Genomic DNA, 15617 nt, shown 5'->3' with positions numbered 1-15617 from the left:
CAGTGTGACACCGCATTCCCAGGTGCACCTCTGTCCTGAGTGACGACAGTGAGCTCTCCACCCTGTGCGACGATGACCCTCTGGGCACGGGACAGGTGGACTACGGGCAGGACGACGACGTGGGGGTGCGGCCAGAACTCCTCAGCTCCTCCGAAGACTCCTCCCCTGAGGCAGACATGCCCTTCTCCAAGAAGTTCCTCAATGTGTTTGTCAACAGCACCTCGCGCTCCTCCAGTAAGTCACACTAGCATACTACTGTAACCTCTATACTCCTCTCCATCAAGGGATCTTTTAACTGAGAACGGTTCTAAGTAGAACCGTGTCCCAATCCTTTTGGAACCGAGAGTACCACTGGGGTACAATACGTGTATGTGTGCGTCCTTGAGTCACCAACTCACTGTAACAGTGTGTCTACTGACTGTCATACGGTGCCTGTAGTTCCTCATAATGAGCTTACATCACAAGCTGGCATCACTAGGTCATCTGATGGAGGTTTATAATCCGGGAAGGCAGCTGGAGTCATCAGCCCTAATGGATTTCTGTTTATTGATGACTGGTCCCCCTAGTGGTGGTGGGGTGTGGTGCGGTGCTTAGTAGAACATCTATCCATCACTGTTCTCTCTTGGTGGCTCTCAGTGTGGTTGTTTTGCATAATTAAAGGAGGAGGCTCCTATTTGTAGGCTGATATGAACAGCAGCATTACATTTGATTGCAGTATAATCTTTGTCAAGTGACACACTTTTTGTGTGTGTGTGTGCGTGCACGTTTGCTTGTGTCCACATCTGTAGGTACAGAGTCTTTTGGGCTTTTCTCCTGCACAATCAACGGAGAGGAGAGAGAGCAGACACACCGGGCTGTCTACAGGTGAGCGACCTCACGTACATCACAGACCATGTGTGGGTGTGAGGGAGACACAAGAAACCCAGCGTCAAATGATTGAAAATGATCAGACATGACGCGATGTGAACAGTGATATTTCCGGAAGAGGTAACCACTGTTACACAATCACCCGCTGTCAGCCTCCAACAACTCAACTCAGTATAGGATGTAGTATACAGAAGCAACTTGCTCCTGAATTGGAACCTAACCTATAGCTGGCTGTTAAATTGTGTATTATAATATGTGACATCACCCCTACCCCACACACACACACACAAACACACACACACACCTCTCTTTCTCTCTCTTTCGCCCCCTGCAGGTTCATCCCCAGACATGCAGATGAGCTGGAGCTAGACGTGGACGATCCTCTCTATGTGGAGGAGGAGGAGGATGACTACTGGTACCGAGGTTATAATATGCGCACTGGGGAGAGGGGCATATTCCCTGCCTTCTATGCCCATGAGGTCATAGGTCAATCCAAGGAGATCATGAGTAAGAGGAATCACTTAAGAGACCTTGGTGTGTAATAATAACTGTGTTCCACACTCCTGTGCGATGTCATATCCTGTGTGTGTGCACTTCCTTAAGATGTGAAGAGGAACCCCACATGGATGGAGAGTTTCTGCGTCCAGTTCCTGGGTTCCGTGGAGGTGCCCTATCACCAAGGCAACGGCATCCTCTGTGCCGCCATGCAAAAGGTAAACCGCAACAGGAAGTGGTGCGGGCTCTCAAGCACATGTGGACTGTCACTCATCAGTGAGCACACACGCACACACACACACACACACACACACACACACACACACACACACACACACTATGAGACTATGTCAGTAGCATGTTTTACTCTCTCTCTCTGCCTGTCAGATTGCCATGTCACGGAAGCGGACAGTGCACGTGCGCCCCCCCTCTCTGTGTGAGCTGGAGATCAGCCTACAAGGGGTTAAGCTGGTCATGAGCCTGGAGGATGAATATGACACCCTGGATGAGGTGAGGGTTGAGCAGATGATGGATGATGGCAAAGATGAGGTAGGCCTGGTTGAAAAGAAAGGACTGGGAGAGGAGACAAGTAAGAGCATAAGAGTCAGACAGAGATAATGTTCCTTCGTTCTTTTTCTCCAGTTCGACAGGTGCAGTCACTTCTTCCAGATGAAGAACATCTCGTTCTGTGGGTGCCATCCCAAGAACAACTGGTAGGTCTCAGTGAACACAATGAACAACGCCGTGCCTCCTTGACGTACTGTATTGCGTCTCACTGTTTTGTCACTGACGTGTCACTTCCTGTTCCTCATTCCTCAGCTACTTTGGCTTCATCACTAAGCACCCCATGCTGAACAGATTTGCGTGTCACGTGTTTGTGTCCCAGGAGTCGATGAGGCCCGTGGCCGAGTGTGTTGGGTGAGTCCACAAGGCACTGAAACACTCATTGTCATTACAAATTATAGTCGGGTCCTTAGTAAAACAGTACTCTGTACTTGTCTAATTTAATGTTAAGGAAAGAAAGAAAGAAAGAAAGAAAGAAAGAAAGAAAGAAAGAAAGAAAGAAAGAAAGAAAGAAAGAAAGAAAGAAAGAAAGAAAGAAAAGAGAGTGAGACGGATAGAGAGGAAGTTGATAATGACTACTGTACATACTGTGGTCTGTTAATCGTGTCTGGATCAGGCATACTGGGTTTGAATAATTAAAGTTGGTAATTGCTCACTGTCTAGTGAGGCAAGGCAGGGGGTGGTCCGTCTGTGAATCACACCATTCTTGTCACTGAGATACAATTGTTCTTTTGGAGACGTCCAGTTGAAATACATAAGTGTTCATGTGTGGTCAAGGAAATACATCATTCCTGAGTCGCTTGATCCCTTTCCTACAGATCAAGACGTCCCAATTCTTACACCCATGCCTCCTCTTCCCCTCCAGGCGAGCCTTCCAGGAGTATTACCAGGAGCACCTGGAGTACGCCTGCCCCACTGAGGACATCTACTTGGAATAGGCAGGAAGGAGGAAGTCTTGCCATGACAACCACCACCCACCCCCTACTCCTGTATGTTCATCCAGTTCACCACCAGAGGGCGTCGGTGGCTCTTCTTCTCTCCATTGTAAAATACCCCTGTGTAACTCTAAAACTGGGATCTCCATTTCAGTTCTACAGTATGCTAAGTGTTTTACTAAGTTATGCCCATTATTTATTTTCCATCTTCTTGATGGATTTATTGCCAGTTTCTTTGACTTTTTCTATGAGGCAGTAATAGAACTATGAGGCTGAGCACCTGTTTAATTAGAGATTCATCCTCTTTTGTCTCAAAATGATATTCCTACTACTGCTGTTGCACATGTTTTAATGCATGGCTAGTAGGGTTATGCACACAAACACACACATATATACACACAGAGAAGGGTGAAAAACAGCTCAAATATTCATGGTGACAATGGAGATGATTTATTCAGGTGGGTTTTGGTGTAAATATGTATTTGTTGAATAATTGGCAAACTGCATTTTTGATTTCTACTGATAGTGACTTTGGAGCAAAGTATAGAGAGTACAGCAAAGTCAAAGGTTTGAGCTTACCCCTGTGTTGCATATGAGATGTAGTGTGCACTGTAAATATATTTATATATAGACAGGAACATACATACAGACAAGACGCCTCATAACAAACGTATGTACGTATCCATCACAACGTGAACTAATAAGAGAAGATGGAAAGAACTGGTGAATGAAGAGAGGAGATTGATACCTGTGGAAGTGAGAGGAGTCATAATAACACTCTCTCTCTCTGGGTTGTGGGTTAAGACCAAACTGTGGCAGTGAACATTTTGAACACTGAGCGCTACAGGGAATCGGCAAGCGCTTTTAGAGGGTAGCGCTTTTAGAGGGGTAAAGGGAGAAAATTGGGAGACTTTGGGAACTGCAGTTTAAGAGTGAGAAAGCAAAACCTGTATCTTGAAGGTGGTACAGATTCATGGTAAGGACTGGAGAGAGCTTCGGATAGCACTGGCGAATCATACTAGTCTTGAGTTGTTGAGGTACAGTAGTAGGGCTTCACGTTGTTGAGCTTTGAGAAGTCTTTTAAGTCCTCTATTCTGTATGTATGGTAAGGCAGGACTCACTAAACTTACATTACTGCTTTGTAATGGTCGATCAGAATTCAGGTCAAAGTGAGCTAATGTCAACTTCAAGCAAAGCCATGATATCACAGTCCTGTTCTACACAGCTCCCTCTCAGAACCCAGGTCCTCTGCCTCCATCTCTGTTTAAGTAGCAGCGTCCGATGGGGAAAAGTGATGACTACATTGATTAAACTTAAGGAGAGCAGTTGTATCTCAATAATGGCACTGTGCTTTGGAAGATCTCCTGAATATGACAGTTTTGCTTCTTCAAGTGACTCCTCAGCCCAGATACTTGCATATAGAAGCCAAAGGAGTTGACAAGGAAGTTAAGAAAGACAATGCAAACAGACATTGGAAGGGTTTCTTGGATGTGCAATAGTCCTTGTTTCAGCCAGCAGTTTTAGTTGGTTTTGGTAGCTGATAGTTTCCCATTACTGGTCGTGTAATATTAGAGAAATGGTTACCTTTCCACACATACGCTCTCTGCCTCCAGGAAAGCAGGAGGTTTCTACATAGTTTGCTTATTGTACTTCATTCAGCAGCATCTTCACAGGGCGTGTTTTAGCATAAGGCAGCCTGTAGTCCCACTATGATCAGAGGAAATCAACAGCCCACTCATACCTAAAATGACAGACTTCAGATTACTGTCCCCAGTTGCCGGTGCAGTAGGGGTGATGAGGGACTTACTTTTACTGTAGGTCCTGATAAACATCTTTTATCTGCTTCCTGTATAATTCATAAACAAAATGTCAGAGGATGAAGAGGAGAACATTTAAAGCCAAACCTGTATCTTACAGGTCTGTGGTTGTAGGCATAGTCTTTCCATGGCAACAAGTTCATTAGTGACCGTTTTGTAGTTAGGAGGGAGTGTGGGTGTATTCTACACGTGTATCGCTGTCAGTTAGATTATGTAAATACAATAGTGAATCAAAAAGATGTGCGGTGTCCTTTATGTTGAGTATGTTATTAAGATGAATCTGTCAAATAATACAAAGAGACTATTTCAAAATATTACAACCAAATGAAAACCCTGGTGGATAAGAAACAAAATGGACATGGTCAATATATTCTCTTTTCTTTGAGCGTGTTAAATTTCCACACTGACAGTTATCTCTGTGTCCATCACATACAGTAGGTGACATTTTGAGGTCTCACAAATTCAGCAACACTACAGACAGGCTTCAGCTGAACACATGTACCTACATTAGTGACAAGTGGCATCATCATTCAGGGACTTGCCTTATGTTCCATGTTCTCTTTGGCAGTGTCACACCCATCTGAGCAATGGTGAATCCCTGTTAGAGCTGAGTAGTAAATGAAGTGTTAAAACAGAGCTTTCAGAGTTGACTTCCATAAATTAACCAATTGCATCTTAGATCAGTCTAGGCTAGCATATGCCTTTGAGCTCCAGAAACGTGCCCCATCTCTGTCCAAGTTTGTGTTTTTGTTTTTCTATCTTGTAACAGCTTAGTTGAACCCCTCCTTTCCCGATAGCTACACAAGCCTATTCCTGAGGATGACTCTAGTCCCATATAGATGCTGAATCATACAATACCAGTTAAACAAAACTTTGGACTTTATTACATAAACAAGATTCATCACTGTATTACTAGAACAAATCAGTACAGGTATGTGACAGAACAAACTTAATCTTATCTTGTATCTTTAAAAAAACAAGAACTTGTAAAAATCAAAAAGAAAAAAAAACACTCTGCCTTGTCATGGGTTTGGTCTTATGAATAAAATATATGCTTGATGTCCGAACATGTCTGATTGTGTCTTTCTTGTATCTAGCATACAGTACACAGTGTATAACAAAATAAGCAATGACAGTTCAGTAGCACACCATGGCTCAAAACATCCTGTGTATTTTAGGGATATGAAGGTTTCACAAATGGTTAAGGTTACAAAATTGTCATAGAAGAGTCAGGAAAAATTAACATTCATATATTCGGAGGGAGAGATTTCACATTTGTTTTCCTCACTGAGGAGATGATTGATTTACAATACAAATATGAATCAACATCATTATAATTCAGTATGAATCTTAATAGCAAGGTATTAGAATAATGCTAACAATCTGATTATATACAAACCATGTAAGACAGTACAGTCAGAATCACTTGTACTACAGTATGTCCCATGTATTCTGTAGTTGTCCTATGACATGTTATTGACATACAGAGAATGCAATGCAAAGACGTAATGCGTGAAGCGTCATAGTAAAGTACTTTGATGGAAGATCTTATCGCTTATTGATTCTATACACACAAAAAGCCTAGCAGTGCAATTCTAGAAATTATGCTCAGGTGATGAGTCTGCCATTTCTGCCATTTCAATCCTAGATTGAAGTCTGCCATTTCAATCCTAGATCCTAAAGTCTTTGGTTATGTCCCCTGGGGCGCAGTGTGTGTTCCTCTCTACAGGTGTTTGGACTGGAGGATGTACAGGGTCTCAACCACACTGGCAGCAGCTGGGTTTGGGGCTGCAGTGAGGGGTGCAGCAGGGCTCTAGCTCCGGGTCGCTGCCTTTCTCTATCTGACTCTCTCCAAACACCATGGAGGCTTCAAACTGGGCCTTGACGCTCTGGATCCTCTCCAGCACCGCCTGGAGGTCGGGGCGCTTCTGAGGGGAGAGGGGGTAGTTCTCTGAGGGGTCAGCCTCCAGGTCGAAGAGCAGCGGGGGGTCGTGGGGCTTCAGGAAGGAGATGACGTGGCAGTCCTTATCCGGAGTGGTCCCACTGTGGGTGGCCCCTGGGAGGGAGACAAATCAGGAACAAAAACCTCTTGATTTATCTGACTCATTTCTCGGACTCTACTGTAGATTACTATTCTAGGTTGTCAGTTACATTAAATTGCATACCATACCTAATTTTCTGATGTTCTCTTTAGACTGGGACGTACCTCGTGTATAGAAGTGGGCCTTGTACTTCCCCAGTCTGAGAGCAAACAGACCGTACTTCTCACTGGGGTCTCTGGGGTAAAACATCATGGCCTCCCTCTTACTCTGGTTGACAGGAAGGAGGAGACGCAGGTCAAAGTAATATTGTCCGCAGGGAGGAATCAGACGATATTCGTCCTATGATTATTATAAATGTTGTCCGATAGAGATCTATGAAATTTCTTGAGAGTTGTCTTGGCAGAGGTGGATTGTAATATTATCAGCTGAAGAATTTCATAAAATTGCTGCCGTGACCATTCACATTAGCAAAAGCAAGCCTAATAGTCCAGGAGCCATGGTGCTGGACCTAGTTTTGTCAGATAAAGTATTTTTTCCTGCTGATTCTTGTATCTCTTCAAAGTACAGTAGGGTGCGGTGATATTCCTTCAGTCTGGGGGGAGAGGACAATAACAACCAACCCAAACGAAGAAGAAAAAGATATTAACCCCTTTATGCCCAAAATCCCAGAAAAATAGAGAGATTTCATGCAAGATGCTAATAAAATACAGTAAGATCAAATTTGCTTTCTCCAATGTTCATTCATAAAAGAGGTAATGTACAATGTATTAATTCCAAAGAATATTAACCCTTTTAGTCCATGCCAGAAAACACACTTTTGATGAAAAAAGTGATAAAAGTATGAAGAACAGGTTGTGTGATTTATGTGAAGTTATCAGACAGGGTTGGGGGGGGGCTAGCAATGAGCTTTTTATTTCAGCTCGACTCTTTCAGCACATCCAACATCCAGTTCCTGATTTACTGCATTTTACAACTAGGGTTAAAATGTAACTTTATATTAAGTCCAGAGTGCATTGAAGAGCCAGAGATGACCGTTTGAGCTCATTATTGTGCAGACCAATACTCATAGTTGAAATGGGATTTGATTGTTATGGTTGTCTTTATATACTTCACCCGTCTTATTCTTCAAGCATAAACAGCAAGACGCATTGTACTGTACATTGTACTGCAGTCTTAATTACATTTAGTATATTAGACTGTACTGAAAAAGTTCAGACAGCCATATAACGTGGTATCAGTGTTCTCAGGCAATTGTTAATGTTTACAAGGTTTACTGGATATCAACACATTAAACATTTGGTCTCTTGCCCTTATCCTTTGCTTAAAGGGGTAGTGTGCAATTTTGGACATTCAGTCCTATTTGTAGTCTGTCTACCATGAACCTGAAACATAGAGACCATCATTTCACTGATCGTTCCAGTATTGAGCTAGCTGCAGTTTTTCTGCAGGCTCTCACTGGGCTACAATGGAAGTCAATGGGTCATATGTAAATGCGCTGAAAAACTATGATAAATGTGCTTTTCTGAGACGGGAAGCACAGGGTGTAATCTTACCAGTAAGTCTCAGTATGCTCTCCTGTGAAATGTATTGCAATCTGAATATTTGTAGGTGTTCGGCATGCGTTGTCCCCCTCTCACACACTCAAAAAAATAATGGTTCCATATTTTGGTCAGTCTCAAGCTCTGTTGTGGGCATGATTCACGCACGCATGCAAGAAAAATCTTGATAAAAGTGTCATGTCAATAGTATGCACAGCCCTTCAAATAAAGTTTACTTTTTTTTTGTTTTTTTTTGTTCTGCTCTCATCCAGTCTTGTGTGTGTATGTATGTCTATATGTGTATATGTGTGTGTGTGTGTGTGTGTGTGTGTGTGTGTGTATATATATATACATATGTATACAGTATATATCTCACTGGGCACCCTCCTGTAATTGAAGAGGGACCCCCAAGCTGAGAAAAAAACTTAACCCGACAAAACCAGGCTCATCAAAATATACCAGACAGGGTTGCCGGATGTGTTTAATCTGAGCTGTTGGAGTGGAGCTGAACGTCTCTCATACCTTTCCATGGTTGACCAAGATGTCTGTCATATCCACACCATCCAACTGCACGCTGGGTAATTTGGCACCCGCAAGTCCAGCTATGGTGGGCAGGATGTCCAGGGTGCTGGCCAGCTCATGGGTGACACCTTTGAAATTAAAGTATGAGTTATATTATATTCCCCCAGTCAGATAGTTTCACATCTCCTCACAGATCACACCTAAGATATGCCAATGAAAAATGCAGTTGTGAAATTGAACAAGATCCTCAAGACCATCTTCAGGATCTTGACCCTCAGACCATCTACAAGATCACCCAGTAAGGTTGGGCAATGGTAGTGCGTTAAGTATATGTACCAGGTGTGATGGTCCCAGGCCAGTAGGCTATGGCAGGCTCCCTCATGCCCCCTTCGTAGGTGGTGCCTTTCCCACACTTCAGAGAGCCAGAGTTCCCTCCCCGGGACATACGCATCAGCTCAGGCCTGGAGGGAAAGGACAAAGTGCAGCAAGGCTTAACGCACGCACACACACACACACACACACACACACACACACACACACACATACCCGTTGTCGGCGGTGAAAAGTATGAGTGTGTTGTTGAGGGCCCTGTTCTGTTCCAGGGTATACAGAAGGTTCCCCACAGTGGAGTCAAACTCCAGCAGAGCGTCTCCAAACGGGCCTCTCCGAGACCGCCCCGCCGCCCCTGAACCTGCGAACAGGGGGTAGTGGGGGTGCTGGAGGGGCAAGGGGAGCGAGAGAGAGAGACAGACAGAAAGAGGAGAGGGGAGGGGGTGGAAGGAGACATACGGAGGGGGGAAGATCTAGATCAGAAGATCTTTTATTTGAAATGAAAATCACTAAAGCTTCAGTAAGTTGATGAAAGCTCCTCCTCAGGATCTTTGAGTGGGGTACCAGTGGACTGGCTGGCCGCTTACATGGGAGGGGTAGTAAAGGAAAAAGGGTTGGTTTTTCCTGACTGACGCGGTGATGAAATCTGTGGCAAAATCGCTGTAAGCTCTCTCCAGATCCAGGAAGTTGACTGGCTGCTGCTTGATGACATCATTGTGCATCAGAGGGACAGTTACTACGCCAATGTCACAGTATCCATCGCATTTAATGTCCGGAGGGAAACAGGTAAGGTTTCGACAGGGTCCCTATGTGAGGCAGAGAGGAGCAGAAAATGAGAGAGCAAGAGAGAGAGAGAGAGAGAGAGAGAGAGGATCAATGCATCAGGTTATTATCAAATTAAGTTTATTTATATAGCACAGTTTCATACAAGCGAATGCAACTCAAAGTGCTTCACAGTAATAAAACAAAGGCAATCATGGGTGATTTTTTTTTTTTACTAATTAATACAATTATCAAATACATAATTGTGGTTTGTACCAGTTTGTGTTAGGTCATCATTCATTTTAAAAGTGTATTTATTACTTAAACTAGGCTACCTTTAAATATATATATATATATATTCATAATCCACCAATGGCACAACTTGTCCGTCAACCTCAACTATTTCCGGTTTGATCTGTTACCGCAAAAAAATGAGATCTGACTATACTGCTTGGTGCTCAACAAGCTACAACTAGCCAACCTGCTCACAATGGCGAAAAGAGCTATAAAAACAATTGACCACTTCTTCATAAAAAAAATAAAACTTGCAATGCTAATGAAGAAGCTACCACTTGAAATGACACCGCAGTGCAATCGAAGGCAGAAGTGCTCCAGAGGCTATCGAAGCTAGCACTAGCACTAGCAACATCACCATCGGCGAGGAAGCTTGCACCAGCAGGCAGTTGCAGTTTGATGTTGGGTATGGCCTAGTGCTCGGTCATTAAGTCATATTGACATGCTTGTGGTGTCTAGATTAAGTTTGATGTGTTGTGCATATTGAATTGTCATACGGATTGGCATACATTTCTTTGTAAATAGATGGGACGGGACTGGACGGTATAATTTTTTTTTTTCTCACGTCAAAATGTTGCTCCCCCCTCAAAGGGTAAAATCGCCTATGAAGGCAATACAAAAACAATAGGCTACTGCCAAAAAACAAGGGATTACATCAAAACAATACCAATGATAAAAACTGTAAAACGATAAGATAAAATTACAATAAAAGCAATAAAATAGCTCCAAAATAAATAAAAGTGAAATACAATGCACTGTGAGTCATCCATTCAAAGGCCTGTGAGAAAAGTAGCGTTTTAAGTCTGAATTTAAAACTCATAGTGGTGGGTGAGTGCCTGAGCTTATATGGAAGTTGGCTCCAGCTCTGGGTAGCATAAAAGCTAAAGGCTGCCTTGCCAAGTTTACTTCTGACTCTAGAGACAGTTAAAAATTAAAAAAAAGCCTCTCTCCAAAGACCTTATGGACACAGTGGGTTCATGGTATTAGCATGTTGGAGATGTACAGTATTTCGGTCCCATGACATTAAGAGTTTTTAAAACAAGGAGCAGGATCTTAACATCTATTCTGTACGGGCAGCCAGTGTAGTGATTTGAGAATGGGGATAAACAATATTTCTGTCAGGACTCTAGCAACATGATTTTGAATAGGTTGAAGCTGTCTAAGTGTCTGTTTGGAGATTCCAGAAAAAATGCTATTGCAATAGTCTAGTCTGCTGGAAATAAAAGCATGGATAAGTATCTAGGACATGTAATCCTTAATTCTGGCTATATTTTTTAGATGAAAAATGTGAGCATTGATGCTTAGATCAGAGTCGAGAATGACTGAGGTTACAGACCTCTTCTTTTTGCAATGTAGTGAATGAGCTTTAAGGTTAACACAAACCCCTAACCTCTTTTCCTTAGCTCCAAAAATAATAGTCTCACCTTTGTCTTCTTTTAGTTGCAAAAAATGGTGACACAATGGTGCAATCCAATAGGGAGTTGACTGGAGCTAACCCATCTTGCGAGAGCGCTACATAAATGTGTCGTCTGCATACATGTACTGTAGGTATGACAGGCAATATTGTTCTTTTGAAGAATTTTGCCTTATGGAAGCATGTATAAATAAGAGTGGTCCCAGAATTGAACCTTGAGGGACTCCACGTTTCATGCTTCAGATGTGAAGCTGCAGAGTGAAACAAAGTAGTCCCTATCCTGTAAGTAGGATCTGAACTACTGTAGTACTGTGTTGGATAAGCCTACCCAGTTTTCTAATCTGTCCAGGAGTATTTCATGGTCAGTGGTGTTGAATGCTGCGCGAAGTCCAATAGGACAAGGACTGAGACTTTGCCTGCATCTGTGTTTAGGTGAATGCCATTTAAGACCTTGATAAGAGCAGACTCTGTGCTATGATTTGGTCAAAATCCAGACTGAAAACGATTGAAAGGGTTACCTGTGGTCAAGAATTCACTAAGTTGTTTATAGACATCTATTATCTAAATTGGCACTGAAAAAAAAGCCACAGTAGACAGTTAACACACTGACCATATCGTGGGAGTAGGGGACCCCAAGGTAGTGGTCAAACCCCTGTCTGGTGGGCAGGTACGTGCCATTGGGGCCAACCCCCAGGTGCCACTTCCCTATAGCAGCGGTGGCATAGCCCAGTGGAGTCAGCACCTCAGCGATGGTGGTCTCGTCCAGCGGCAGACCCCCACGGGACCCGGGGTAGAAAACTCCAGGGTACACCCCCGACCTGGTCTGATAGCGCCCGGTTAGCAAAGATGCCCTGGTTGTGAGAAAATTATTAATGATTTAGGAAGTGAGAATGTGACATTCTAAAGAGTTGTTAGAGAAGGAAGGGGGGGGGGGGTATGGCATAGACATTACGGTAGACATTACACTTGTAATGGTAGGTAATTCAATTATCAGTGGTTACATCTACTGTAGCCTTGTGAAACCCTCCTGATCTCAGAAGGTCACATTAGGTTTCTCTCCTCTCAGGAGCATGCAGCTCCAGCTCTAGTGTGTCTCTAATGACGTGCTACCTCGAGGGGCTGCAGACTGGACTGGTGCAGTAAAAGTCAGTGAATCGGAGTCCGTCAGATGCCAGTCGGTCCAGGTTGGGAGTGAATGAACTGGGGTGCCCATAACAACCTAAATCACCGAAACCCAAATCGTCCGCGAAAAGGAGGATGAAATTCGGAGATGTATCACAACTCACAGTGAGAAAGAGAACCAAAGTAACATGAACAAAAGCAGAGGCCATTCTGGCAGTGCTATAGCCAGCTAGAATGACGCTAGCTAGTGTCGTATCTAAAAAACTCTGTTCTGATCAATTTGAAGTTTGAATCTTAAAAGAAAACTTTAGTCAAAGGAGTCTCAAAGTTCTTGAAGATAACACCAGAGTCCAGCAAAGTCTGATGTGAAGAAGTTGTATTCTCAGAGTCAAAACAGCAATAAACCGTGAGTTAGCCCTGGGATGAACTGAACTCGGGAAGTTCTAGCTGGCACTTATATACTACAGGGTTCCCCTCCCATCTACTGTAGCTAAACCACTGCCCATATACCCAAGGGGTGTCCTCCCCTCTGGCTAAATCACTGCCCAACACAATCCTAATATGGTCACAAAGATAACAGTGTCCTGCCCTGGCACATGTGGGCAGTGGGCAGTAGTAGTAGTAGTAGTAGTAGTAGTAGCGTGGGCATATGTAACTATTATGTAACAGCAATATGGTTGTTTTGCTTGGGCATGTTTGAGCACATTATTAAATGAGTTAAAAATGATTTATTCCTCGTTATCTTAAATCCAAAACATTGGTTAACTTTCATAATACATGTTTCCAAGCACAGATACATACTGTAGTTCATTGCAAGATAGCAGATAGTCTAACTCCCAGAGAGAGGATAAAAATCATAGACAGATTTCCTTCATAATAACGAATTTCATGTCTTGTTTTATCGTTGGTGAATAAGCGTCCCCTTCCGATACTCCTGGGCGCACTACCAACGGTGCCCTTATCTCATTTCTGGGTGTACTGCCAGCTGTGCCCTTATCTTGGTGAACAAGTGGCCTATTCACATAATCCTGGGCATACTGCCAACTGTGCCTAGCCTTGTGAGACAATCCTGATTTTGCAAGCTCACGTTGTTACTCGTAAATCAGTATGGATACTCTCGATAGAGAAAGTTTTGAGCCCGATCGGCAAACGATCTCGCCAATCAGCGTTGCTTCTGAGGAATATGAAATAACAGCTACGCTGGGCGGGTTTATGACAGCGAGGAGCGGTTGAAGTTAGTGCTGATAAGACCCTTTCAGATCTTTTTTTCAAAGATTTTTGAGATGGGTCATCCAATCACCTGCCAAGTAGTTTTGAAATTGCCTGGCCTTTTCCAAACAGTCTCCAACAGAGAGTTCCCAGCTGCTCATAAAATGTATCCATTCCCACCTCAAATGCTGCCTCCCCTCTGCCACATCCTCTCAACCCCATTTCTATTGCCTGGTTCTATCTATTCTGTACTTTCTGTAATTGCCCTATGCTGGTGACAGCCAGGGCAAAGGATATATTTTCAGTTTGGTGTGTCATTTATTTTATTTATTTTGTTTGTTTGTTTGTTTGTTTGTTCGGTTGTCATTTCAGAATCCATTCAATTTTAGAGCTGATTAGAACCACTGGGCGGACACACAAATTAAAAGAAAACCAAATTTGGCCATACTTGGACCATTTCCCTTCACGTCATCCTTACGTCTTCTGCCTGGTTTACTGTACAGGGTTTACTGGTGGCCAATTAGTCCAATGAGGCATTCTAGACCCATAGTAGGGTAGACACAGGTGTAAATGATTACATTAAGGTCCCCTTTTATTTAGTGTGTCACAGCCAACTCATGCTTCGTGTATACATCATGGCTGCATTACAACGCATCCTTGTATTGAACCATAGGAACCAATGGCGACGCTGTCCGCGTAGCCATTTGGTTCATTTGAATCATTTCATCAGGAACAACTTCACACCTCTGGATGTCCTCTCGGACAGTGCTATCCTCCAAATACAGGCGTTCTGAAAAGTTGGCCTACCTCCTCAGGATGACCTGCCACCCATTATATTGTGTGTTAATTCATGGGTAGCGCATCCTGTCAGGTAGGAAATGTTGCTAGACATTTCAACATTTCCTACCTGACAGGATGCGCTACCCATGGTTTAAGCACAATAAAATGGGTCGCCACCTATGAATTGAACATAACATAATGGGTGGTAGGTCATCCTGAGGAGGTAGGCCAACTTTTCAGAACACTGGCTGAGAACAAAATCATTCAGCCATTTATCATCATCTATCATCATCATCAGCTATCATCATTGCCCAAAATTTTCCTGGCCTTTCAAGAAGTCCCAGACTAGGCTTATATGTCCCAATTCATGCTCTTTATTTTATATTTTGCAGGCTATAATGTATGAATTTAAACTATCACAAGGTCTCACCTTGACTCATAAATAGATTAGCAGATGAGCTTTAGTAGGCATAGCTTCTTTTTTGATAATATTAGATTGGGGTAAATTGATTATGCCTGACTTGCCTCCCGGTAGTCCGGAAAGGGGTCCGTTGTCCCTGACCAGCTTTGACCCGAGGGTGCGGAGTCTCGCCACCATGCCACTATCCATGCCATGGACCCCACAACTCAGCTTTGGAGTGAGCTAGAGACACATGGTTTTCATCTGTGGATGCAGGTGGGTGGCCCGGAGAGGGGTACTGTCCCTGACCAGCTCTGACCCGAGGGGGCGGAATCTTGTCACCACACCACTATTGATGCCATGGACCCCAAAACTCAGCCATTAAAGAAGATCAGTTGACTGTTTTGTGACCATATTTGTGTTAAATTAACATTCCTTGTATGCAAATTTGTTTGTCATGTGATCCTGGCCTGAAGCCAGGTAATAATCTCGGCACTGCCATGAGAACGCCAGTATTGCCTAGAGA

At 43.4% G+C, this 15617-nt stretch overlaps 2 protein-coding genes across 2 annotated transcripts in view; one reads left to right on the top strand and one right to left on the bottom strand.

Moving 5' to 3' along the window:
* The window catches only part of mapk8ip2 (mitogen-activated protein kinase 8 interacting protein 2), a gene marked incomplete at both ends in the record, with an annotated part of 40482 nt that extends 37618 nt beyond the window's left edge, over positions 1-2864 (top strand). Inside the window, 8 exons of the mRNA XM_084452534.1 lie at positions 23-234; positions 789-864; positions 1202-1374; positions 1471-1580; positions 1750-1872; positions 2005-2075; positions 2182-2280; positions 2792-2864. Of these exons, the coding sequence (XP_084308660.1) occupies positions 23-234; positions 789-864; positions 1202-1374; positions 1471-1580; positions 1750-1872; positions 2005-2075; positions 2182-2280; positions 2792-2864 (937 nt within the window). The remainder of the gene's footprint in view (positions 1-22; positions 235-788; positions 865-1201; positions 1375-1470; positions 1581-1749; positions 1873-2004; positions 2076-2181; positions 2281-2791) is intronic.
* Positions 2865-6435: 3571 nt separating this feature from the next.
* Positions 6436-15289, bottom strand: arsa (arylsulfatase A; the record flags this gene model as incomplete). Its single annotated transcript, XM_084452738.1, has 9 exons — positions 6436-6734; positions 6885-6987; positions 8781-8908; positions 9117-9241; positions 9327-9496; positions 9698-9916; positions 12191-12431; positions 12691-12861; positions 15213-15289. 9 exons carry the CDS (start codon positions 15287-15289, stop codon positions 6436-6438), a joined length of 1533 nt encoding a protein of 510 aa, XP_084308864.1.
* Positions 15290-15617: the final 328 nt, after the last annotated feature.

Source organism: Borostomias antarcticus (assembly GCF_949987555.1).
Source record: "Borostomias antarcticus genome assembly, chromosome: 18".
Classification (NCBI taxonomy): Eukaryota; Metazoa; Chordata; class Actinopteri; order Stomiiformes; family Stomiidae; genus Borostomias; species Borostomias antarcticus.
This window is presented reverse-complemented; position numbering and strand designations above follow the sequence as displayed.